The sequence below is a fragment of the Felis catus genome, chromosome D1 (genome assembly GCF_018350175.1).
Source record: "Felis catus isolate Fca126 chromosome D1, F.catus_Fca126_mat1.0, whole genome shotgun sequence".
Lineage (NCBI taxonomy): Eukaryota > Metazoa > Chordata > Mammalia > Carnivora > Felidae > Felis > Felis catus.
In genome coordinates this window covers 109,124,687-109,146,511 of record NC_058377.1, presented here as the reverse complement: position 1 = coordinate 109,146,511, position 21,825 = coordinate 109,124,687, and the positions used below count along the sequence as shown (strand labels likewise).

At 57.7% G+C, this 21,825-nt stretch overlaps 3 protein-coding genes, 1 long non-coding RNA gene and 1 other non-coding gene across 8 annotated transcripts; 3 read left to right on the top strand and 2 right to left on the bottom strand.

Moving 5' to 3' along the window:
- Positions 1-3,475: 3,475 nt before the first annotated feature.
- LOC109492209 lies at positions 3,476-5,136 on the bottom strand. The gene is made up of 2 exons (XR_006586716.1): positions 4,838-5,136; positions 3,476-4,469 (listed from the first exon to the last, which is right to left on the bottom strand). It is a non-coding gene; the product is annotated as an uncharacterized LOC109492209 (long non-coding RNA).
- TRNAS-GCU lies at positions 5,036-5,117 on the bottom strand. The gene has a single exon. It is a non-coding gene; the product is annotated as a tRNA-Ser (tRNA).
- A 427-nt stretch (positions 5,137-5,563) lies between the features above and the next one.
- B4GAT1 (beta-1,4-glucuronyltransferase 1) lies at positions 5,564-7,845 on the top strand. Its single transcript, XM_003993670.5, has 2 exons — positions 5,564-6,740; positions 6,986-7,845. The coding sequence occupies exons 1-2, from the start codon at positions 5,685-5,687 to the stop codon at positions 7,175-7,177; spliced, it is 1,248 nt and encodes a 415-aa protein (XP_003993719.2). The 5' UTR covers positions 5,564-5,684; the 3' UTR covers positions 7,178-7,845.
- Positions 7,846-8,073: 228 nt separating this feature from the next.
- BRMS1 (BRMS1 transcriptional repressor and anoikis regulator) lies at positions 8,074-15,398 on the top strand. Of its 4 annotated transcripts, XM_006937545.4 has the most exons (11): positions 8,074-8,231; positions 9,630-9,936; positions 11,006-11,151; positions 11,226-11,316; positions 11,482-11,609; positions 11,775-11,854; positions 11,936-12,032; positions 12,615-12,707; positions 13,876-13,940; positions 14,397-14,436; positions 14,844-15,398. In XM_006937545.4, the coding sequence occupies exons 3-11, from the start codon at positions 11,013-11,015 to the stop codon at positions 14,849-14,851; spliced, it is 741 nt and encodes a 246-aa protein (XP_006937607.1). In that variant the 5' UTR covers positions 8,074-8,231; positions 9,630-9,936; positions 11,006-11,012; the 3' UTR covers positions 14,852-15,398. The 4 variants fall into 4 exon arrangements, with proteins under 4 accessions (XP_006937607.1, XP_019668267.2, XP_019668265.2 ...); XM_019812708.2 differs by lacking the exons at positions 13,876-13,940; positions 14,397-14,436; positions 14,844-15,398 and adding an exon at positions 13,218-13,571 and having other exon boundaries at positions 11,969-12,032; XM_019812706.2 differs by lacking the exons at positions 13,876-13,940; positions 14,397-14,436; positions 14,844-15,398 and adding an exon at positions 13,218-13,556.
- Positions 15,399-15,948: 550 nt separating this feature from the next.
- On the top strand, positions 15,949-21,341 carry RIN1 (Ras and Rab interactor 1). The gene is made up of 10 exons (XM_011287028.4): positions 15,949-16,518; positions 16,652-16,832; positions 16,931-17,045; positions 17,145-17,217; positions 17,362-17,453; positions 17,611-18,351; positions 18,574-18,879; positions 19,191-19,322; positions 19,462-19,613; positions 20,595-21,341. Exons 1-10 carry the CDS (start codon positions 16,433-16,435, stop codon positions 21,087-21,089), a joined length of 2,373 nt encoding a protein of 790 aa, XP_011285330.1. The 5' UTR covers positions 15,949-16,432; the 3' UTR covers positions 21,090-21,341.
- The last annotated feature ends 484 nt before the right edge of the window (positions 21,342-21,825 follow it).

The following is a 21,825-nucleotide window of genomic DNA, read 5'->3' as shown; positions in this document are numbered from 1 at the left end:
AGAAATACGCACTTGTACAAGAATAGTTGGAGATGTCAGTGCCCCACTTTCAATGAAGCACAGAACAACCAGACAGAAGATCGACACAGGACCTGAGCACACCGTAAACTAGTGAGGCCAAACCGACACACACAGAACACTCACCTACAAACACCAGAATGGACCTCCTTCTCCCAGGATAGATCATAAATTAGGTCACCAAACAAAACTGCAATAAATTTTAAAAGATGGAAATCCTGCAAAGTATCATTTCCAATCACAATGGAATGAAACTAGAAATCAATAAACAAAAAGTAGACACTTCACAAATGTGTGCAAATTACACAACAGACTCTGAACTACTGGGTTAAAAAAGAAGTCAAAAGATATGGAGGCAGCCCAAGTATCCATCGATGGATGAATGGATAAAACAGATGTGAGGGGCGCCTGGGTGGCTCAGTCGGTTAAGCGTCCGACTTCGGCTCAGGTCGTGATCTCATGGCTCATGAGTTCGATCCCTGAGTCGGGCTCTGTGCTGACAGCTTGAAGCCTGAAGCCTGCTTCCGATTCTGTGTCTCCCTCTCTCTCTGCCCCTCCCCCCACTTGTGCTCTGTCTCTCTCAAAAATAAACATTTTTAAAAATGAAAAAAAAGGGGCGCCTGGGTGGCTCAGCTGGTTGGGCGTCCGACTTCCGCTCAGGTCATGACCTCGCGGTCCCTGAGTTCGAGCCCCGCAACGGGCTCTGGGCTGACAGCTCAGAGCCTGGAACCTGTTTCGGATTCTGTGTCTCCCTCTCTCTCTGACCCTCCTCTGCTCATGCTCTGTCTCTCTCTGTCTCAAAGATAAATAAATGTTAAAAAAAATGAAAAAAAATGAAAAAAAAAAAGATGTGAGACACATACACACACAGTGGAATATTACTCAGCCATAAAAAAGAATAAGATCTTGCCATTTACAATTGAAGGACCTAGAAGGCATTATACTAAGTGAAGTAAGTCTGACAGAGAAAAACAAATACCATATGATTTCACCCACCCATGTGGAATCTGAAAAACAAAACAAACAATAAAGCAGAAACAGACCCATAAATACAGAAAACAAACTGTTGGGGTGCCAGAGAAGGGGCTAGGAGGACGGGTGGAACAGGCAAAGGGTATGAACAGGTACAAACTTCCAGTTATAAAACAAAGAAGTCACAGAGATGAAAAGTAGCACATACGGAATACAGTCAGTAATGTTGTTATAACGTTGTGTGGTGACAGGTGGGATGTGGTGAGCACTGAGGAGGATGTGGAACTGTAGAATCACTAGGTTGTATGCCTGGAACTAACATTACATTGTATGTCAACTATACTGCAATACTTTGGGGGAAAAAAAACAATCTATACAATGTATACTATGTTCTACGATTAGCTTGCAATTGCTTTGCTGTAAAAAATAAAAGAACTACCTTGAAAATCCCCCATCAAAGGAAAGGAAAGGAAAGGAAAGGAAAGGAAAGGAAAGGAAAGGAAAGGAAGGAAGAAGGGAGAAATCAAAAGACCAACTAGAAAATGCTTCGAGAGAAAAGAAAATGAAAACACAACACACTGAAATTTATGGGATGCGGCCGGGGCAATGCTGAGAGGAAATCTATAGCTGTAAATGCCTACATTAAAATGGAAGAAGGGGGTGTCTGACCAGCTCAGTGGGTGGAGTGTGAGGTTCTTGATATCCGGGTCCTGAAAAAAAAAGAAAGGTCTCAAATCACTGACCTAACTTTACACCTCAATGAACTAGAAAAAGAAGAGCAAATTAAGCCCAGAGCTAACAGAAAGAAAGAACACGATAAATAATTAGGGTGGAGGGCAGAAAAACAACCCAGGAAATCAATGAAACAAAGTTGGTTCTTTGAAACGATCAACAAAATGGACAAAGTTTTGACTAGACTACCAAGAAAAAGAGAAAGTGGACCTTCAAACTGTTGAAATCAGAAAGGAAAGTGGGTCCATTACTATTGATCATCCAGAAATAAAAAGGATTTTAAGAGAATACTGTGTTGTACACCAACAAACAAGAAACCTAGATGAAATTAACGAATTCTAGAAACACACAAATTACCAAAACCGATTAAAGAAGAAATAGCAAGTCTGAACATACTTATAACAAGTAACAAGATTGAATCAGTAATCAGAAATGTACCAACAAAGAAAATTCCAGGACCGGATGACTTCACAGGCTAATTCTACCAATCATTTAAAGAATGAACAAACACCAATCCTCTCAAACCCTTCCAAAAAATACAAGAGCAGAGAAACACTTCTTAACTCATTCATTCTATGAGACCAGTACCACCCTGATGCCAAAGCCAGATAGAGACATCATAAGAAAACTTAATAACCAATATCCCTTATGAATATAGATGTAAAAATCTCAACAAAATGCTAGCAAACAGAACCCATAGCTCATCAACGGGATTATATACCATGACCCAGCATGATCCCCTCCAGAATGCAAGGTGCTTCGACATAAAAAGACCACTTAACGTAATACACCACGTTAATAGAGGGAAGGGGGGAAAACACAAGATCATCTCAACTGATACAGAAAAAAAACATGTGACAAAACCCCACACCCTTTCAAGATAAAAGCACTCAACAAACAAGGAATAGATGGGAACTTCCTAAACCTGATGAAGAAAATTTATGAAAAATCCACACCTCATGTCATATTCAATGTTTAAAGACTGAAACCCTCTCCCGAAGATCAGGGAAAAGCCCGCTTTTATCATTTCATCTTTTCAATGTTGTACTGGAAGCTCTAACTCCGGCAATTTGGCAAGAAAGAGAAATAAAAGGCATCCAAATTAGAAAGAAGCAAAACTATCCATATTCACAGATGATATAATACACACATATACAGAAAACAAAATTCTGAAGAATATACACGCGACACACACACATACACACACACACACACCAACACACACACACACACTTACAGCTAATGAATAAATTGAGGGGCGTCTGGGTGGCTCAGCCGTGCTGACAGCTCAGAGCCTGGAGTCAGCTTCAGATTCTGTGTCTCCCTCTCTCTCTGCCCCTCCCCTGCTTGTGCTCTCCCTCTCTCCCTCTTTCAAAAATCAACATTAAAAAAATAATTCAGCAAAATTAGAAAATTCAAGAGGAACACACAAAATTCAGTTGTATTTCTATACATACGATTCTGACACCAGTTCTGACGTGTGGGTTTCCTCCCCCCCCCACCAAGCAATTCTCTGACACCAGCTGAGTGTCCTACAATGCAACTCAATTCTGACACCATCTACCTGGAAACAGCATCAGATCCCACAGCCGACTGGCTCAGCCCCACCAGACCGCCCGCCCTTCAGATGCCAGTTGGAAGTCCCGGTTGTCACCTGTGCTTCTGACCAACTGGCTGTCAATCAGAGGTTCCAGCAGCCCCTTCAGTGGATCTGATTAATTTGCTAGAGCAAATCACAGCCGTCGGAGAAATATTTCACTCGCTGGTTTACAGGTTTATTACAAAGGGATATATAAATCAGGAATGGCCAGAGGGAAGAGACGCAGAGAGTAAGGTACGTGGAAAGCAGACCCCTTATTAATGGTTTTCAACTCTGGTCTTTGACTCTCTCATGCTCTGCTCCATCACAGACAGCGTGTCTCCCCAGCCAGGCCTTTCCGCCCACAATAGCAGTCTGTAGGCCTTCCTCTGGGTTTTCTGTGTGGTTTTCCTTGATCTTGACGCCTCAGTGAGGCCCAGTCACTACTTTTCGGTCTCCCCTTATGCCAAGGCCAATGGGGACACTTCAGAAGCTTCCTATTCACTCATTCAACAAACACAGATTGCTGCCTGCTATGTGGCTAGCATTGTAGCGCGGGGGAGGTGGAAGGTACTGGGAGCAGATGCCTGGGCAGATCTTCAGTGGAGGTGGTATTATGTGAGCGCTGCAGATGAAAGTCAAATGCTCAAAGGGCCAGGGTGAGTAGTGAAGGGGCAGGGTTGAGCCTCTAGCAAAGAGAAAACTATTTGCAAAAGGTGAGCTACTCTTACCTTCTGGTTGATTGTCACCCTGTGGAAATGCAGGCCCGGCCTGGAATTGCCAGATCTTTTGGAATTTAAAACAGAAGTTGGCAGTGGGGATTTTCCGTGAAATCTTCTGATTCACCAAGGTTAACCACTAACGTGATTCAAATGGTTGTTTTCAACACCGAGCAGGTCAAAAAAGACCCTAACAGCACCAAATCTGACGTCCGAGCCTTCGGTTTGCAAGGCTTGTGCTAAAGGGATCTGCACATTCATTTCTCCTCTCTCCCAGTACAGGTCACCAGTGAAAACCTTCAAAGATAGTACCTGTCGAGCGTCCTGCAAGGCCCTATCAGGGGTACCTAACACAGCCCCTGGTGTGGAGCAGGTGCTCAGTAGGTGTTACTGCTGGGGTTGCAGAATATAGGTCCCCTGGTCCTCTTCAATTCAACAGCCTTGGCTGCCTGTCGAGAGGAGGGCAAACCTTGTCCTGGCAACTGGAGGCCCTCCCTAGTCTGCCCCAAAGCTGCTTCCCCAAGATTCACAAAGCACGAATAGTTATTACATATCATGGATTTAGCAGTCGAAGTACCTGCCCTTCCCCTCAGCCTTTCCTCTTCTGAACAGTCCATGGATCAATTATTTCACAAACACGTATTAAGCGCCTTCTGTATACGTTAGCTACGGTTAGAATATTGTAGGTCTCCTGCTTAAACTGTGCTGGGGAGGAGGGGAGAGGTGTGTGGACACATGGTGTCCGCTCTGGGAGAATTGCTAGCGGGAGGGGAATCAGTGGGCTGAAAAGAGTAATAATTTAAGTGATCAAACTCACCACTTCCAAATTCCACTACTTTGGACACTACGGTAGCACCTCCGGAGGGGCCTCTCTAATTACTGCAGACGACATAGTGGTCACAAGTCTGGCATCAGCCAGAATTCCAATCAGGGTCTTCTGGGTGCCGCTGAACCTCTGGCCCCTTTCCTATAGGAAAGCAGAAAAGTACACACCTCACGCCGTCTAAAACGCGACCGACGAGGATGGGATTCGAACCCACGCGTGCAAAGCACAATGGATTAGCAGTCCATCGCCTTAACCACTCGGCCACCTCGTCCCACGTAGGGCGCCTTGTTCCACACACCCTTATCTCTCATCTCTTCCGCACCTTCCGAGCCCCCAGCATCCATTCTTCAGTGTGGATTTCGCAGGAGCTGGCGGAGGGAGAGAAGGCGGAAAGAAAGGGGCTTTTTGTGTTCCTTCCCGCCCGCCGCAGCCGCGAACCCGCGCCATCCTTCACCAAGCTGCAACCGAGCTCTGCCACGGTTTCCCCTCCCTAAGGCGGGGGCGAGCGCGCCGGGGTTTCAGGACGCGCCTGGTCCAGGGGGTCGCGCACTGACCCGGAGGGAGGGGTGCATACCCCTGGGAACCCGGCAGGCGCGGCCGCGGGCACTTTCAGGGTTTGCAAAGCGCGGCGCGGCGGCGGATGCAGTAGCTCCTCCTCGCGCGCAGGGGGCGAGCTGGCGCACCCCGAGCCCCTCTCGGGAGGGGATGCTACGCCGGGCTCGGCTCGCCTCGGCTCGCTTCGGCTCCGCTCGGCAGGCTGCGGTAAATCCGGGCTTGCGGCGGCTGGCAAAGGCTGCGGCCCGGTGGTCCCTGCTGCGCGCTCGGAGCCCCGAGAGCCATGCAGATGTCCTACGCCATCCGGTGCGCCTTCTACCAGCTGCTTCTGGCCGCGCTAATGCTGGTGGCGATGCTGCAGCTGCTCTACCTGTCGCTGCTGTCCGGGCTGCACGGGCAGGAGGAGCAAGACCAGTATTTCGAGTTCTTTCCCCCGTCCCCGCGGTCCGTGGACCAGGTCAAGGCGCAGCTCCGTACCGCTCTGGCCTCTGGAGGCGTCCTGGACGCCAGTGGCGACTACCGAGTCTACAGGGGCCTCCTGAAGACCACCATGGACCCCAATGATGTGATCCTGGCCACGCATGCCAGCGTAGACAACCTGCTGCACCTGTCGGGCCTGTTGGAGCGCTGGGAGGGCCCGCTCTCCGTGTCGGTGTTCGCGGCCACCAAGGAGGAGGCGCAGCTAGCCACGGTGCTGACCTACGCGCTGAGCAGCCACTGCCCTGATATGCGCGCCAGGGTGGCCATGCACCTTGTGTGCCCCTCGCGCTATGAGGCCGCTGTGCCCGATCCCCGGGAACCGGGGGAGTTTGCCCTGCTGCGGTCCTGCCAGGAGGTCTTTGACAAGCTAGCCAGGGTGGCCCAGCCCGGGATCAATTATGCGCTGGGCACCAATGTCTCCTACCCCAATAATCTGCTGAGGAATCTGGCCCGTGAGGGGGCCAACTATGCCCTGGTAATCGACGTGGACATGGTGCCCAGCGAGGGGCTGTGGAGAGGCCTGAGGGAAATGTTGGATCAGAGCAAGCAGTGGGCGGGCACAGCGCTGGTGGTGCCTGCCTTTGAGATCCGCCGAGCACGCCGCATGCCCGCGAACAAGAACGAGCTGTTGCAGCTCTATCAAGTAGGCGAGGTGCGGCCCTTCTATTATGGGCTGTGCACGCCCTGCCAGGCGCCCACCAACTACTCCCGCTGGGTCAACCTGCCGGAAGAGACCTTGCTGAGGCCTGCCTATGTGGTTCCCTGGCAGGACCCCTGGGAACCATTCTACGTGGCCGGAGGCAAGGTGCCCACTTTCGACGAGCGCTTTCGGCAGTACGGCTTCAATCGCATCAGCCAGGTGCCCAAGAGGGAGAGGGCAGGGGACAGGGGGTAGGAGGAATGGCGGGCTCTGGGAGCTGTGAGTAGTCCTGGATGGAAAAGAGCCAATGAGGAAGGGCAGTCATAGTTCAGGAGGTGGCTGGATGGTGTGGAAGATCCAGGATGCCTCCAGAGGAGTGGGGATGCCGGAGAGAGGCTTTAGGGATGTCAGTCTTGGCCCTAGAAATGTCACCCAACTTCGCTGACCTGTCTCTCCCCCAACAGGCCTGTGAGCTGCACGTGGCAGGATTTGATTTCGAGGTGCTGAACGAAGGTTTCCTGGTTCATAAGGGCTTCAAGGAAGCTTTGAAGTTCCATCCCCAAAAGGAGGCCGAAAATCAGCACAATAAGATCCTTTACCGCCAGTTCAAACAGGAGTTGAAGGCCAAGTACCCCGACTCCCCTCGTCACTGCTGAGCCCTTCCCTCCCCTAGTCCGAGAAGTCTCAGCCTCTTCCCTCCTTAGGCCGTCCCTCAGGCCTGACAGGGGTAAGAAATGTCACTCCACTTTACGGTGGTAGCTGTGGTGTTGGAACACTGGACTTGAATATGGGGTGCTGGGATCAAGTCCTAGCTTTACCACTAACTAGCTGTGTGGCCTTGAGCACATCCCGTTTCCTCTCTGAGCCTCAGTTATCCCATCTGTAAAAAGGGAGGTGAAAAATACCTACCTCACAGAACTGTTGGGAGGCTCAGATGAGATGCTACATGTGAAAACATTCTGTAAGCTTCGTACAAATGTGAAGTATTATTAATATTATTACAGTATTATTGTTGTTATTATTATTAACAATCTTGGGTGGGTGGGCAGTAGGAGAGCAAAGAGTATGAACAGGGCAGAACTGGGAAGTCGGAGGACTTAACAAAATGAACTTTTTGGAAAGAAATCAGATGGAGGCGTTGGATTTACTTCTTAGCTTTCGGGCAGAAGCCTACACCTCCTGGTTCTTCCAGGCCTCCGCCTTCAGGAGCTCTGGAGAAAGGAAGAGTCTGCAGGTTCCGTGCCAGATCTGTACCCTCGAACAGGCTGGGCTGGGCTATTTGCCTACCGATGACCACATGTAAATAAATGAGTGTTCACACCTACAGCTGGCTCCGTTACTCTCCCGAACCTGGCGTGCAGGGGGTGGGCTCGCCGGTTCTTCCCTTTCACGCGAGGGGCGGGGGGACCGGGGAAAGAGGGGCGCGGACAGCGGGGCAAGAAAACCACGAGGGCCTTCTCCACCCGCCGTAGGCCTGCGCGAATTTCGGCCGGTTGCTATGGAGACCGGCCCCGCGGTATCCCAGCATGCCTCGCCCCCAGCTGCCCAAATGTGAGCTCGGCGACGGGCGCCTCCTGATCGCGTACACGGAAGTGCGGCGGGCCCCGCCTCCCGGGGAAGAGGCCAGGGCGCGACGCTTCCGGGAGCCCGGCGGCCGCGGGCACCTCTTAGGGAGTTTCAGGCGTCAACCCGGAGGCCCCACTCGCCGCGGTGCGTAACGCTGCTCATGGCACCTGGTTCGGCCCCTCTGGCCAGTGGGTCGGAGCTAGCCCAGTGAGGGCGGAAGCGGGGACCTAACCGGCCGGACGCGTGCGGCGCCGCGGGGCCGCAGCTGGCCGCCGAAGAGCCGGTGATTGCCCCGCCCGCGGCGCCGGCGCAGACGGGAATGGAACCGGGCGGGAGGGTCCTGGCGCGCCGCGCCGCGCCGCGCCGGGTCTGGGTTGGCTTCCTCGAGGGAGAAGAATTGGTCTAATGTAGAGGCCTGCCCTCGAAATGCTTGCTCACTTTCTAAAAATATAAATTGAGTGTGCCCAGCGCCTTACAAGTTTCCTTTCCGTCCCTTATCCCTTGCAATCTTTACAACACTCAGAATGGCGAGGGTGACCCTCTTTTTGCACCAGGGTAAGGAGGGGAGGTTGTGATTAAATTGGCTCCTCGTTAGAATCAGAGACCGCTGGAGACAAAGTAAACGTCTACATTTAGCAACGAAGAGGGATTGCAAAATTTGGGAACTGCAGGAACTGGGGCTTGACAATGGGAAAGATGAGGCTGGTTTGGAGAACTGAGGGTTTTCAGGTCAGGTTCAGATCGTTTGTGAAATCATTGAGGAATGTGACTAAACCGTCCTGTGAGCCAGTTTTACAGAACTGGAATTGGTGTCGAGGAAAGCGAACAGTACCTGGTGGGTTTGCTACCACTACTGGGCCCTGGGGCGACCAAGAAATAAATGCCTGCCCTGAAAGAGTGTGCTTTGTTTAATTTTATGTTTCTTTCTGAGAGAGAGAACGCGAGCGAGCTTGAGCGGGGGAGGGGCAGAGAGAGAGAGAGAGAGAGAGAGAGAGGGAGACAGAATCTGAAGCCGGTTCCAGGCTCTGAGCTCTCAGCATAGAGCTGGAAGAGGGGCTTGAACTCACAAACCGCCAGATCATGACCTGAGCCGAAGTCAGTCGCTCAACTGACTGGGCCTCCCAGGCGCCCCAAGAGTGTGCTTTGTTTAGTTTGTATTCGCACATGCTCTAGCCGTGAAGTGAGTAAGTACTATGCCGGATGAATAAGGTACATGTGCATCCCTGCCCTGGTGAGGCTTACAGCCTGGTTGGGCAAACGTGAAAATGGGCAGGGAGGACATGTAAATAAATAGGGCTTCCCGGAGGGAGTGGTGTCTGCATGCATGTAAAGAACTACAAAGCCATGCCCGGGGAAGTGGGAAGAACATCACCAAATAGAAGCCTCCAGTAGGCAGAGAGATTATCTGTTGAGAGGACTATTTAGTCTTCCTCGTAGGTGACCTCTTGGCAGCATTGTTACCGCTCCTTCCTCCTGAAATTCTTTCTCCCGTGACTGAATTTTTCCTCTTCCGCCTCTTGCTAATTTCCTTCTCCTTTGCAGGGGTTTCATCATCTGTCCCTTTGGTGACCCTGGGAGTTCCATCATGGACCTCTTCTCCACACATTCTGCCCTGTTGGTTGCACCCTCTCCCAAGGCCTGAAGAACTCACTGTATGCTGACGACCATCACATCTCTGCAGCCCAGACTTCTCTCTGAGGCTTCCACTCCTCTGCCCCCCACCCTGCCCTTTCTCTCGTTTGGGGGTCTCTGTACATGCTGTTCAGTCTGCTTGGAAAGTTCCCTCCCCAGCCATCCCAGCTCATCTGTCTGCAAGCCCTCCCTGCTGATGCAGCAAGGATCTTCCTCTGTAAGCCCTCACTGTTGGAGCAAGCTCCAGGTTCCAGTTAGATGGCTCTGCCATATGCCCCCCTCCCCAGTCTTAACTCTTCTCACACCACAGTACAGTTCCACTTCTCTGCCTCTCTCCCAGGAACCTGTAAACTTGAGGTCTATCTCAAGTTGTTTATTTGCCTCGTTGAGCACAGCGTCTGCCGTACTGTCTGACGGTACCTGGCCTATATTAGACCTTTAGTAAATATCAGATGAGTATCTAAAAGGAGGAATGATTAATAGTGTTCATTCTTGCTGAGAAGTCAACTAAGATAAGCACTAAAAAATACTGGCACTGGGCACAAGGAGGTTGTCGCTTAAGGCCACATGATTCGCCTCAGCCGAGGGCGATGCATAGAGAAATGGAATGGAACACCCTGGGGATTCAAGAGTAGGAACAGCCAGAGCCTTGAAGAGTGTAGCTGTGAAGTGGGAGATGGGGAGCGGTTAAGTGGAATGGGGCAAGGTCTTGTGTTTCTGCTGTTTCTAAATGGGGGGCGGGGGGGCGGGTAGCACTGATCACGCCTGAAGTTTCATGGGAAGGAGCCATCAAGAGGGAGAGCTGCCGGAGCAGTGGAGATGGGGACGCTGTTAGCATGAGGCTCCAGAGGAAGCAGAAGGACGTGGGCTTTGACCCAGAGCACAGTGAGAGGACAAGAGGATTGCAGAATGTTCTCCAAAAGAAAAGTGAGGTCATTCCAGGCAGAGGGATCAGCAGGAAGGCGTGAAGAGGAGGAAGGAATGGTGTACTTAACGACTGACCCCTTAGATAGTGGGGTGAGGAAAATGGACCAGTGCAGTCACAAGTTTGGGCCCAGTCCCAGAGGCAGTGGGGAACCCATCGGTGTTTCCCATCTTCTGGACCATCCCCTTGGCCGGCATTCCGCAGACTGGGATCGCCAACAGTGTCCAAGGATGTGAGCGTTTCCACGGCTCCCAGGCTTCTGGGCGAAGTGCAGACAGGGCTTGGTTCGACTCCCGGCAGGGCCAGTCTCCTGCTTGGAACTAAGGGCAGTGGCAAGTGATGGCTCCCCTCCTTCTCCCAGAGCCCAGATGCCCGTGCAGCCTCCAGGCAAAGACACAGAAGAGATGGAAGCAGAGGGTGATTCAGCCGCTGAGATGAATGGGGAGGAGGAAGAGAGCGAGGAGGAACGGAGCGGCAGCCAGACTGAGTCAGAGGAGGAGAGCTCAGGTGAGCCCCCACGGCGTACACCCCGGTGCCCACCCGCTCCTCCCCAGCCAGCCCTGACCGGCCTCTTGTCCCAGAGATGGACGATGAGGACTACGAGCGGCGTCGCGGCGAGTGCGTCAACGAGATGCTGGACCTGGAGAAGCAGTTCTCAGAGCTAAAGGAGAAGTGAGTGGGGGGCGCCCAGGGCTGGGTCTTCGGGAACCCGGGGTGAGGAGGCAGCGGGCCTGGTGCCGGGCAGGGGTGGCCGAGGGCCTCACGTGCCGGGCCTGCCACGGAGCAGGCGCTTGGCCTCGTGTTTGAGGGACAAACATGCTGCCTTTTACCCCCCAGGTTGTTCAGGGAACGGCTGAGTCAGCTGAGGGTGCGGCTGGAGGAAGTGGGGGCTGAGAGAGCGCCTGAATACACAGAGCCTCTGGGGGGGCTGCAGCGGAGCCTCAAGATCCGCATTCAGGTGGCAGGTCTGCGGGCTGCCCTGTGCTCTGGACCCCCTCCCTCCTCCTCTGCCAGAACCCATGGTTCCCTTCTTTTCTCATCCCTGCCCTGCCCAGCCCTGCTCCTGGCTCCCCTTTTTGGAGCCCCAGGTCCCTGGCCGAGCGGGGCCTCCCATCTCCCTCCCCCTGCAGGGATCTACAAGGGCTTCTGCCTGGACGTGATCCGGAATAAGTACGAGTGTGAGCTGCAGGGAGCCAAGCAGCACCTGGAGGTGAATGGGGCTGGGCGCTGGGGGAGGCAAACGGAAGTGGCTGGGCCCTGCAGCCCTGCTGAGCGGCCCCACCCCTTCCAGAGTGAGAAGCTGCTGCTCTACGACACCCTGCAGGGGGAGCTGCAGGAGCGGATCCAGAGGCTGGAAGAGGACCGCCAGAGCCTGGACATCAGCTCTGGTGAGGCTGCCCTGGGCCCTGCTCTGTCCGTGCCCACCCCTTGGCGGGGCCTCCGCTGCCCTGCCCGCCCGAGGGGCGTGGAGGAGGACCTGCTTCTTGGGGTCACCGTGGGGACTAAGTGGAACCAGGCACAGAAAGGACCCGGCCCAGTGCCTGGTGTAGAGTGGAGGCTCACAAAGAATGGGTCTCCGTACCCTCCTCGGCCCCTGCTCTCTTTCCAGAACAGGAGGTGTCATTCTGACGCACCCGCCCGTACAATAGCCACAGTCCCTTCTGCGTCCACAGCGCCTGTGTTCGTATGGGGTCCTAAAGAGGCCAGAATTGTCATTGTCCCACTGTCCCCTAAACAATTGAAGAAACCGGGCTCACCAAAGTGCAGCGACCTCTCTCCCTGGCCTGCACAGCTGTGCCATCTGGGCCTGAGCTCAGCCTCCAAGCCCCGGGCGAGGGTGCCCTCCACCGCCGCGGGAGGCAGAGGAGGGGTCAGGGACGGCCTGGCTCGCGTGAAAGGCCCAGGCTACAAGGGTAGGGTGCCCCGGGGGCTCCGGCGCCTCGCTCCTAACTCCGGGTCTGGGGGCACAGAGTGGTGGGATGACAGACTCCATGCTGGAAGCAGCGCAAAGACTTGGGATTCTCTGCCGCCCAGCAAGAGGAAGAAGGCGCCTCTCGTTTCTGGTATCCTTCCACCCACGAGCACCCAAACTGGGCAGGACGTCCAGACTGGGGGAGGGGGTGGAGGACACGGAGGACAGAGTCAGACTAGACGCGTTTATGGTCATTTGGCCTCACGTAGCCCTGTCCAGGCAAGTCCAGCCGTCAGGGAGTTTCTGTGGGGCCCTGGGTCTCTCCTGGGCTGTGTGGACCCTAGAGACACAGGAGCGTCCATTCAGTGACTCCCCATAACTTCTTTTGAGGCCCTTCTGGCTTTCCCACGACGTCCCATCCCGGACAGGTCCCAGACTGTCCCACCACCCCACCCACCCCCACTTTCCTCCCTCGGGATGCCTTGCTGCCCATCTCTGCCCCTCCGGTGCTTGTCTCACATGTTACCTCCTCTGTGAAGCCTCTCCTGGTTCCCCCCCCCGCCACCTCCCCAGTGGCTATGGCTTCTCTCTCCTCTGCACCCCCGTGGCCTAAACTGGGGGCACCCGCATCCCATATAGGAATAGTTGCCTGTCACCTTAGGCATGAGCCCTTTCAGCCCAGGGTCTGCTGAGCCTCTGTCCCTGCTGACGTCGTCCAGCACAGACTTGAATGGAATTCTCACGCCCTTGTCTCCACACCGGGTGTTTCCGCGGCCTCAGGTTCTCGGGGCGCTGGCTGCCTGGTGATGGCAGGCAGTCCAGGCAGGGAGGGAGGAGACAGGGCTGCAAGGCCTTGACGGGTGAATGGAGGTGAGGGCGTGCAGATATCAGGTACAGAGGACAGAGCGGATGGTCCCCAGAGGGGAGCGTGAGACCAAGGGAGGATCACCTCCACGATGGAAGAGACTGGAGTGTGTGTGTAGAAGGGGCCGGATGAGGGGTCAGAACAGAAGGAGCAAGGTCCCTGAGTGGGTGGGATGGGTGTTGGACTGCTGACCTTTAAACTGGAGAGAGGAGGTGAGGGGGAGCCAAGGGTAGGTAGGGGTGTGGCTCCGTACCCCCCATAGGCCCCACCCCAAGAACCTGGGAACCAAGAGGTAGGAGGCGGAGCCTGCTTTCTAACTCTGGTCCTGAGCCCCTCCCCGCTGTGGTGCCACCTCCCCCAAGTGTTGGAGCTCCCGGGCAGAGGGGCAGAGGGGCAGAGGCCTGTTGCCTACCCCCTCCACTGGGCTTCCTGCTTTCCTTGACCCCCGCTGCAGGTCCTTACATCGTGTACATGCTGCAGGAGATTGACATCCTGGAGGACTGGACGGCTATCAAAAAGGTGGGGCCGGCACCCCCTGCTTTGGTCTTGCAGGCTCACCACACGTGGGCTTCCTGAGGGCCTGAGAGCTCTGCTCGTCCCTCGGCACCTCCTGCCTTCAGCCCAGGTCCCCTGGCATCGCCGTCGGCTCACAGGCCCCCCTTTGCCTGAGGCTTCCCTGCAAGAGGGACCTTTTAGTCTGTGTCCGCCCCTTCCTCCTTCCAGGGCAGGTTTTGATGGGATAGGAGGAAGGGAGGGAGGGAAGGCGGGAAGGCAGCTGGGCTGGCCTGGCCTCTGACTGGGAGACCACATCACAGCCTTGCCTAGAAAGGGTCCTCCGCTCCCCACCCGTGTGGATGCAGCACTGACCCGGCAGCCTCCCCCCGCCGCCCCCCCCCCCAGAGGCTGATGTGGAGGAGGGCACCTGCCAAGCTGGAGGCAGACTCTCAAGGGGGGCTCTTCTTCTCATCCACCCAGGCTAGGGCGGCTGTGTCCCCTCAGAAGAGAAAAGCAGATGGTAAGAACCACAGGAGCTGCTCTGCCTCCTGCCGCCCCCCTCCCCCAGCCCAGCCTCCTAGAAAGAAGCCCAGAAAGAGGCAGTGCTTGTGTCAGACCAGCGGCCCCAGTTAGAGCGGTCTGGGTCTGAGGGCACTTTGGGAGTTTGGGGAGCAGGAGCCAGCGTGGGGGTGGGGAAGCTCTAGGTCGATGGGGCTAGGGGATGGAGCCCCCCACAACCAGGACTGGTCAGGGAGGGCTGGAATGCTGAGCACCTGCAGTGGGGTGGCCCTGGTGGGCCCATGGCCGTAGAGCTGCCCTGGGCCAGACCGAGGCTGCTCCTCCCAGCCCCCCACAGGCAATGGTGCTCCTCCCTTTTTGGTTCATCTTTTCACCTGTGGCGATTTTCCCCCTCCCGCCTTCCCTCAGGACCTTGACCCTGCTGTTCAGGGCCAAGGGGCCCCTCAGAGCAGCTGGCAGCAACCCCAGGATTTGCATTTTCCTGCTGTGGGAAGGCGGACTGACAGACCCCTCAGGGTCTAGCCAGACAGCTCCCTGGTGCTGCTGCTGGGCCTTCCTCTCCAGCCACCACTGGTCTGGACTCCTCTGCCCTCCTCGGAGGCCTGCACAGCTGTGGCCCAGAGCCGCCCTAGCCAGGCAAGACTGTCTCCTCCGTCCCCAGTGAGCCCGCCACCTTCCCCTGCCAAAGGTCAGCCTCCTCTGTGCCCTCCCAGACAAAGAAGATGTGGCTCATCTTAAGCCAAAGCAACATCCTCTCTGCTGACCTCGGACCAGTCACTGAGCCAGTGATCTGGGCCCCACTTCGTGGGATCTCTGACCCAGGAATTATATTTTGGGGGCCTGTCTCTCCTGGCTGTCGCTAGAGATGAGAAGGCTCCCCGAGTCTTCTCAAGGAGGTTCTTGGTATCTGTCTCCCAGATTTCAGGGACTGGAATTAAAACCTTTCCTGGGACTCTGCCATGACCTATGTGTGTCTGATTTATGCCTTGCAAGGGAATCAGGGCTCTCATGGGGGGAGCCTGAGTCGGGCAGTCTCTTCTGAGGTCCCTGGTTCCTTCCTACAGCAGGAGCCTACCTGCTCTGAGCCGGGGTATAGAGAGGGTAAGGGGGCGGCTCTCCCACCATGCCCTCCAGGAGTGGGGGACCGGGCCCTGGATGACCAGGGGCTCGTGAGCAAAGCCCAAAGCAACATGTGGCACAGGCAGACCACGTGTTCTGGGGTGGAGAAGGGGACCGTGTGCTCTGTGCTTGGAGACTGGGTCATGCCTGCACCTGCCCCAGTCACTTGGCAGATTGGTGAGGCAGGCTGGCCGGGCCTGTGTGCGTAGGAGGCAGCTGGCAGCACCGTGTGCTGACGACCTCACAACCAAACCCCCCCCCCCCCCACCATTTAGCGCCGAGTGTTAGAACCACCCCCAGAACCTCAGTTAAGCAAAGGGGTTAGTTTCCATGGAGACACAGCATCCTTTCTCCATAGCAACCTGATATTCCAAAACCCAAGTTAGGCTGGGGGGGGGGGGGGGGATGAGTCATCTGTGACCAGCAGGGGGTGCTCTCCCACAGGGCTGACCCCAAGACCATGCACAGATGAGCAATTGACCACAGACTTAAAGGTGCCCCAAGGGCAAGACTTGGGCCTGTGGGGACCCAGAAGGGCCCAGCTTAACCCCTTCCCGCCTGCCTGTGTGGTTTGGGGAGGCTGGTAAGGCTTCAGCATGCACTGTGCGGGGGTGGTGGCCCCGCAGCTGGGGCTCCTGGGGTGGCACTTCTACGGAGGGGGATGCCTGCCCCCTTAGGCTGGGCCCAGAACAAAGAGGAAGTGGGCACTGCCCAGGCTGAGTGGACACACAAGAGTTAACTGGCGGGGCGTGACAGGGCGAACCGCCCTCAGGAAGTGTTACTCACCACCGGGAATGTGAGCGCGCTGTTGCCTTGGGGGCTGGATTCTCTTCCTGAGTCCTGGGAGAAACCGGGAGAAACCGAAGGAGCTCCCAGCCATGGAAACCCCTGGGGAGCCAGAAGCAGGCCCTCTCGGAGCCCCCAGCCTGTCCAACTTCGCACCTGGGCACCCGGAGAGAGAAAAGTTAGTGAAGTTGGAAGGGCAGGCCGGTGGGGCAGGGAGGGACGGCAGTCTGTCCCAGGGCAGAGAAGGAGGAAAGGGTCGGGCAAGGGTCCCACCCCCCGGACCCCTGCTCCAATCTGGTGACCACTCCTAGGCCAGCCCAGGACCCGCTCTACGACGTGCCTGGGGCCAGCGGGGGGCCGGCGGGTGGGCCCCAGCGGCCCGGGCGCACCGTGAGCCTGCGGGAGCGCTTGCTGCGCACACGGCCCGTGTGGCTGCAGCTCCGGGCCAACGCGGCGGCTGCACTGCACGTGCTGAGGACTGAGCCCCCGGGGGTGAGTCTGGCCCCTGACCCCAGGCCTGGCCAGCGGAGGGTGGCGGGGAGAGGGGCTGGACACGGAGGTCCCGAGCCCCCGACCCCTGTCCCTTGCAGACGTTCCTGGTGCGGAAATCTAACACTCGTGGGTGCCAGGCCCTGTGCGTGAGGCTGCCCGAGGCCAGCGGCCCTTCGTTTGTCTCTAGCCACTACATCCAGGAGAGCCCTGGGGGTGAGCGGGACTGGCCTGGGGGGTAGGGGCTGGAAGCAGTCAGGGCAGGGCACGGGGGTGTTCCCCAGAAAACAACCACACTTCCCGTCCGTCTCTCAGGCGTCTCCTTGGAGGGCTCAGAGCTCACGTTCCCAGACCTGGTCCAGCTCATCTGTGCCTACTGCCATACCCGGTGAGCCTGGCCGCAGGGCGCCTGGTCTGCGTTGGTCCCTGCTCCCTGGGACATCCTGTCCTCCCAGCCCCTCCAGGTCCTGCTAGCCCCCAGAGCCCTGAACATCCCTCACCCCTGGCTTTCTGTTTCCCTCTCTGGCCTCAGGGACATCCTTCTCCTCCCACTCCAGCTCCCCAGAGCCATCTGCCAGGCAGCCACCCACAAGGAACTGGAAGCCATCTCCCATCTGGGCATCGGTAAGGGGTCCTCTGCTACCCATTGCACAGATGGACAAGCTGAGGCCAAGGGGGAAAGAGAAGGCACATGGGCACACAGCCTGAGCCTGTGCCTTTCCCTCGGTCGGGCACCCTCCCCAAGCCTCCCTGAGACCCCCAGATGCTTTCTCTTCCCTAGAGTTCTGGAGCTCCTCCCTCAATACCAAGGCTCAGCCGGGCCTGTCTGAAGGCCCGCTGCTGCCCCGGCTGAAGCCCCGGTCCCCGCAAGAGCTGGACCAGGGCACAGGAGCCGCCCTGTGCTTCTTCAATCCCCTGTTCCCAGGGGACCTGGGCCCCACCAAGCGGGAGAAATTCAAGAGGAGCTTCAAAGTACGCGTGTCCACGGAGACCTCCAGCCCTCTGTCTCCACCTGCCATGCCACCTCCCCCGGTCCCCGTGCTGCCGGGGGCAGCCCCCAACCAGACGGAAAGGTTACCCCCTCACCAACTTCTGCGGAGGGAGAGCTCTGTGGGGTACCGTGTGCCAGGGAGTGCCAGCCCCAGCCTCCCACCCCTGCCCTCCCTCCAGGAGGTAGACTGTGGCTCCCCCAGCAGCTCAGAAGAAGAGGGGGCGCCAGGGTCCCGGGGAAGCCCAGCCACCTCACCCCGCCTGGGCCGCCGCCGGCGGCCGCTGCTTCGGTCCATGAGCTCTGCCTTCTGCTCCCTGCTGGCCCCGGAGCGGCAGGTGGGCCGGGCAGCCACGGCGCTGGTGGAGGACCGACACACGGCCGTCGGCCAGCTGGTGCAGGACCTGCTGACCCAGGTGCGGGCCGGCCCCGAGCCCCGGGAGCTGCAGGGTGTCCGAGAGGCACTGAGCCGGGCTCGGGCCATGCTGAGCGCGGAGCTGGGCCCTGAGAAGCTGCTGCCACCTGAGAGACTGGGTGAGACTCCGGCCCAGGCTTCACAGGCTCGGCCCACCTCTCCATTCCAGCGCTACCCATTCCCCGCCTCTCCCCTGCTATTCTCCCACCTCCCCAGGTCTCCCCCTCCCTTTCACCTCTCTTCCTCCCCGACTACACCCCCCTCCCCCCCACCTCCGCCCTGGGACTCTGGCTCCCACTCGCACCCTCGTTCCCCTGACCCTGGCCGCCTCTCCCCCGCAGAACACATCTTGGAGAAGTCTCTGCATCGCTCCGTGCTCAAGCCTCTCAGGCCCATCCTGGCGGCCCGCCTGCGGCGCCGGCTTTCTGCGGACGGCTCCCTGGGCCGCCTGGCTGAGGGCCTCCGCCTGGCTCGGTCCCAGGGCCCCGGAGCCTTTGGGTCCCACCTGAGCCTGCCCTCCCCGGGAGAGATGGAGCAGGTGCGTCAGAAGCTGCTGCAGCTGCTCCGTGCCTACTCGCCCAGTGCCCAGGTCAAGCGGCTCCTGCAGGCTTGCAAGCTGCTCTACACAGCCCTGAGGACCCAGGCCGGTAGGCCCCCTCCTACCACTCCCTGCCAGCCCCCTGCCGAGTGGGGGGGGGGGGCGGGGAGGGGTGGTGGCGCAGAAATTCCAGAACAGCCCAGGTGGGGGGATGGGTCCAACACTCCCATCTCACAGATGGTGCCACTGAGGCCCAGAGAGTAGAGCCTCCTCTCCACAGCCCCTCTCGGTGGTTGCCATAGAGACCACATCACCCAAGGCCCGGCGGGTGGAGGGGAGGGTCACCGTATGAGGCAAGGCGTGGATACCGACCCTGGGACCCCAGAGGAGTCTGAAGCTTCCTCCTCTACCACCCCACAGGGGAGGGGGCAGGGGCAGACGCGTTCCTCCCGCTGCTGAGCCTCGTCCTGGCCCAGTGCGACCTTCCGGAGCTGCTGCTGGAGGCTGAGTACATGTCAGAGCTTCTGGAGCCCACCCTGCTCACCGGAGAGGGTGAGGGAGCCCCTCCTCTCGGGCCGCCTGCCTGCCTGTGGGGGGCCGGGGTGCCTTAGGGGCCCCCGAGTAGGTGGTGGGGGCCGGGGAAGGGTCACCCACCCTCAGCCTGAGCTACATTCTTCCCCTCGTGTCCCAGGTGGTTACTACCTGACCAGCCTCTCGGCCAGCCTGGCCCTGCTGAGTGGCCTGGACCAGGCCCACATGCTCCCCCTGAGCCCCTCCCAGGAGCTACAACGTTCCCTCAGCCTCTGGGAGCAGCGCCGCCTGCCTGCCACTCACAGCTTCCAGGTAACAGGGCCTCCACGTTGCCCACCCCCCCCCCCACCGCCAAGCCCCCAGGGGGTGGGGGGTGGGGGGTAGGGGCGGGGCAGGGGTGCCTGTTGGTCCTGGCACCTTCCTGCGCAGTCCCCTCCTTTTCCCAGTGAGACCCAGCAGGGGAAATTCTGGTCCTACATCACCGTGCCGGAGAAACAGCACCCTGTGTGGACCCAATGTCAAAGCCTAGCCTTTCTAGACAGGGTGCATTCCATGTGCCGGCACCGTGCTCCGTGCTCTAGGGGCTCAGCCCCACAGCTTCATAGAAACTCTGAAGTTTCTATTATTAGGACCATTACTCTCTCCATTCTACAGATAAGGAAACAGACAAGACACGGGGAGGGAAAGGGACACGGGTGGCAAATTCAAGCCCCAAATCCTGGCTTCCAGCCCCCACATGGGGCTCTGGCCTTCCCTGGAGTCAGCCTCCCCGCCCATGCTCCCCTCACCTTCCCCTCCATCCAGTCAAGGGATCCTTCCTAGCCTTGGTTAAGAGTGTAGACGTTGTAGCCAGATCCTGGGTTCAAGTCCGGGCGGGCTCTGCTACTTTCTGTTTGCAGGAGCGTGGGCAAGTTATGTCACCCCTTTGTGCCTCGATTTCTTTATAAAATGAGGTCATGGTACTTACCTCGTGGGGTGGATGTCAGACTTAAATGAGTTCATGCAGGACGGGTGCTGAGGGCACCGAGTAGTATGGTTGTTAGGCTCCCTGCAGGGGCGTGCGGGAGCCATCCTCCCGGCCTGCCCGCAGCTATGACCCACTAGCCAACACAGCTCTCTCCCTTCCTCAGAGCCCTGCTTGAAGCTCACCTTGTCCAAAAAGCTTCTGTCACTTGGTTCTACCGCTGGATCTATACCACCCAGTGCGGAGTCTGCACTGGGGGCCTCAAGCTCTGTGGGCAGATATATACCAGGCAGGATTGAGCTCTCGTTTTCGCTTCTCCTCCTGCACAGCACCTCCTCCGAGTGGCCTATCAGGACCCCAGCAGTGGCTGTACCTCCAAGACCCTGGCTGTGCCCCCAGGGGCCTCAGTTGCCACCCTGAACCAGCTCTGTGCCACGAAGTTCCGAGTGACCCAGCCTGACACATTCGGCCTCTTCCTGTACAGGGAACAGGGCTACCACCGCTTGTCTCCTGGAGCCCTGGTCCACAGGCTTCCCACAACCGGCTACCTCGTCTATCGCAAGGCCGAGCGGCCCGACACCCATGGGGCCGCACCTGGGGCTACAACAGAGAGGGACAGTGGGGAGCTGGAGGCAGGGGGCAGGGAGGAGGAGGAAGGGGGCCGGGGAGATGGGATCATCGAGGTCAAGGCCGGTCCTGGGGACAGCAGGGGAGAGTCTGAGACAACTGCCGAGAGGGTGCAGGGAAGCGTGGGCCAGGCCAGGGGGGGCCCTGCCCCACCGGGGGGACCAGAGGCTGAGGGAAGCAGAGCAGCAGAGGAGTAGCCGGGAGCGGCCAGAAGGGCCATTTGGGACAGAAAACCCTGAGCTTGCTGGGAAGGCCTTTCAGAGCCAGCCATCAGCCCCACCCCTCTTAGCCGCCATCAGCCCCACCCCGGGCCGCTCCCGTGTCCGCCACCAGCTCTGTCTGATATTTGTCTCTGTGATCACACCTGCTGGGGTGGTCCCCAGACTGGCTGCAGCTGTAGCCCCAGAGCACCGGAATAAAGCGGAGGGGGGTCTCCCCGCCGGAGGTCAGCCAGCCTGTAGTGGTCAGTGTGCCCGACCTCTGGCAAAGGAATGGGGCACTACGCAGGCAGCCCTTCCAGGCTGGGGGCTTCAAGGCCCTGAAAGGCTTCACCTCCTCCGGGGGGCCCAGTCCAGCCCTAGCCTGCCTAGAGGGCCGGCAGCTCCCAGCTTCAGTGTCCTCACCTGCAGAGTGGAGGTGCCATTGCTGCCCTGCCTTCTCGCCGAAGTCCTGCGGGGGTCAAGTGGACGGTTTTGCTCCAAAGCAGAGCTCAGACTGGAGGCAAGGGGAGGGAGGGAGGTGGGATGTTAGCAGGACCCCCTCCAAGGGTCTGTTGTCTGCATTCACTGAAGGTTCTCGCCAGCGTGGGGGAGATCCTGGAGATCAGGCCCTGCCCAGAGAGCACCCAGGCCCCAGTCTTTCCTCAAGATGGGAGATCCTGCCAGTGCCCTTGCATCCCAGGGGTATTGGACAGGGGAAGTGGGCTTCTGAAAT

What these genes read in the sequence shown, in the direction of transcription:
- B4GAT1 (XM_003993670.5), top strand. Translation starts at nt 5,685, where the DNA reads ATGCAGATGTCCTACGCCATCCGGTGCGCCTTCTACCAGCTGCTTCTG. An exon ending in GCTTCAATCGCATCAGCCAG is followed by an intron (nt 6,741 to 6,985) that starts GTGCCCAAGAGG and finishes CTCCCCCAACAG; the next exon opens with GCCTGTGAGCTGCACGTGGC.
- BRMS1 (XM_019812707.2), top strand. Translation starts at nt 11,013, where the DNA reads ATGCCCGTGCAGCCTCCAGGCAAAGACACAGAAGAGATGGAAGCAGAG. An exon ending in TTCTCAGAGCTAAAGGAGAA is followed by an intron (nt 11,317 to 11,481) that starts GTGAGTGGGGGG and finishes TTTACCCCCCAG; the next exon opens with GTTGTTCAGGGAACGGCTGA. An exon ending in GAGCCAAGCAGCACCTGGAG is followed by an intron (nt 11,855 to 11,935) that starts GTGAATGGGGCT and finishes CACCCCTTCCAG; the next exon opens with AGTGAGAAGCTGCTGCTCTA.
- RIN1 (XM_011287028.4), top strand. Translation starts at nt 16,433, where the DNA reads ATGGAAACCCCTGGGGAGCCAGAAGCAGGCCCTCTCGGAGCCCCCAGC. An exon ending in TGAGGACTGAGCCCCCGGGG is followed by an intron (nt 16,833 to 16,930) that starts GTGAGTCTGGCC and finishes TGTCCCTTGCAG; the next exon opens with ACGTTCCTGGTGCGGAAATC. An exon ending in AGCCCTGAGGACCCAGGCCG is followed by an intron (nt 18,880 to 19,190) that starts GTAGGCCCCCTC and finishes ACCACCCCACAG; the next exon opens with GGGAGGGGGCAGGGGCAGAC.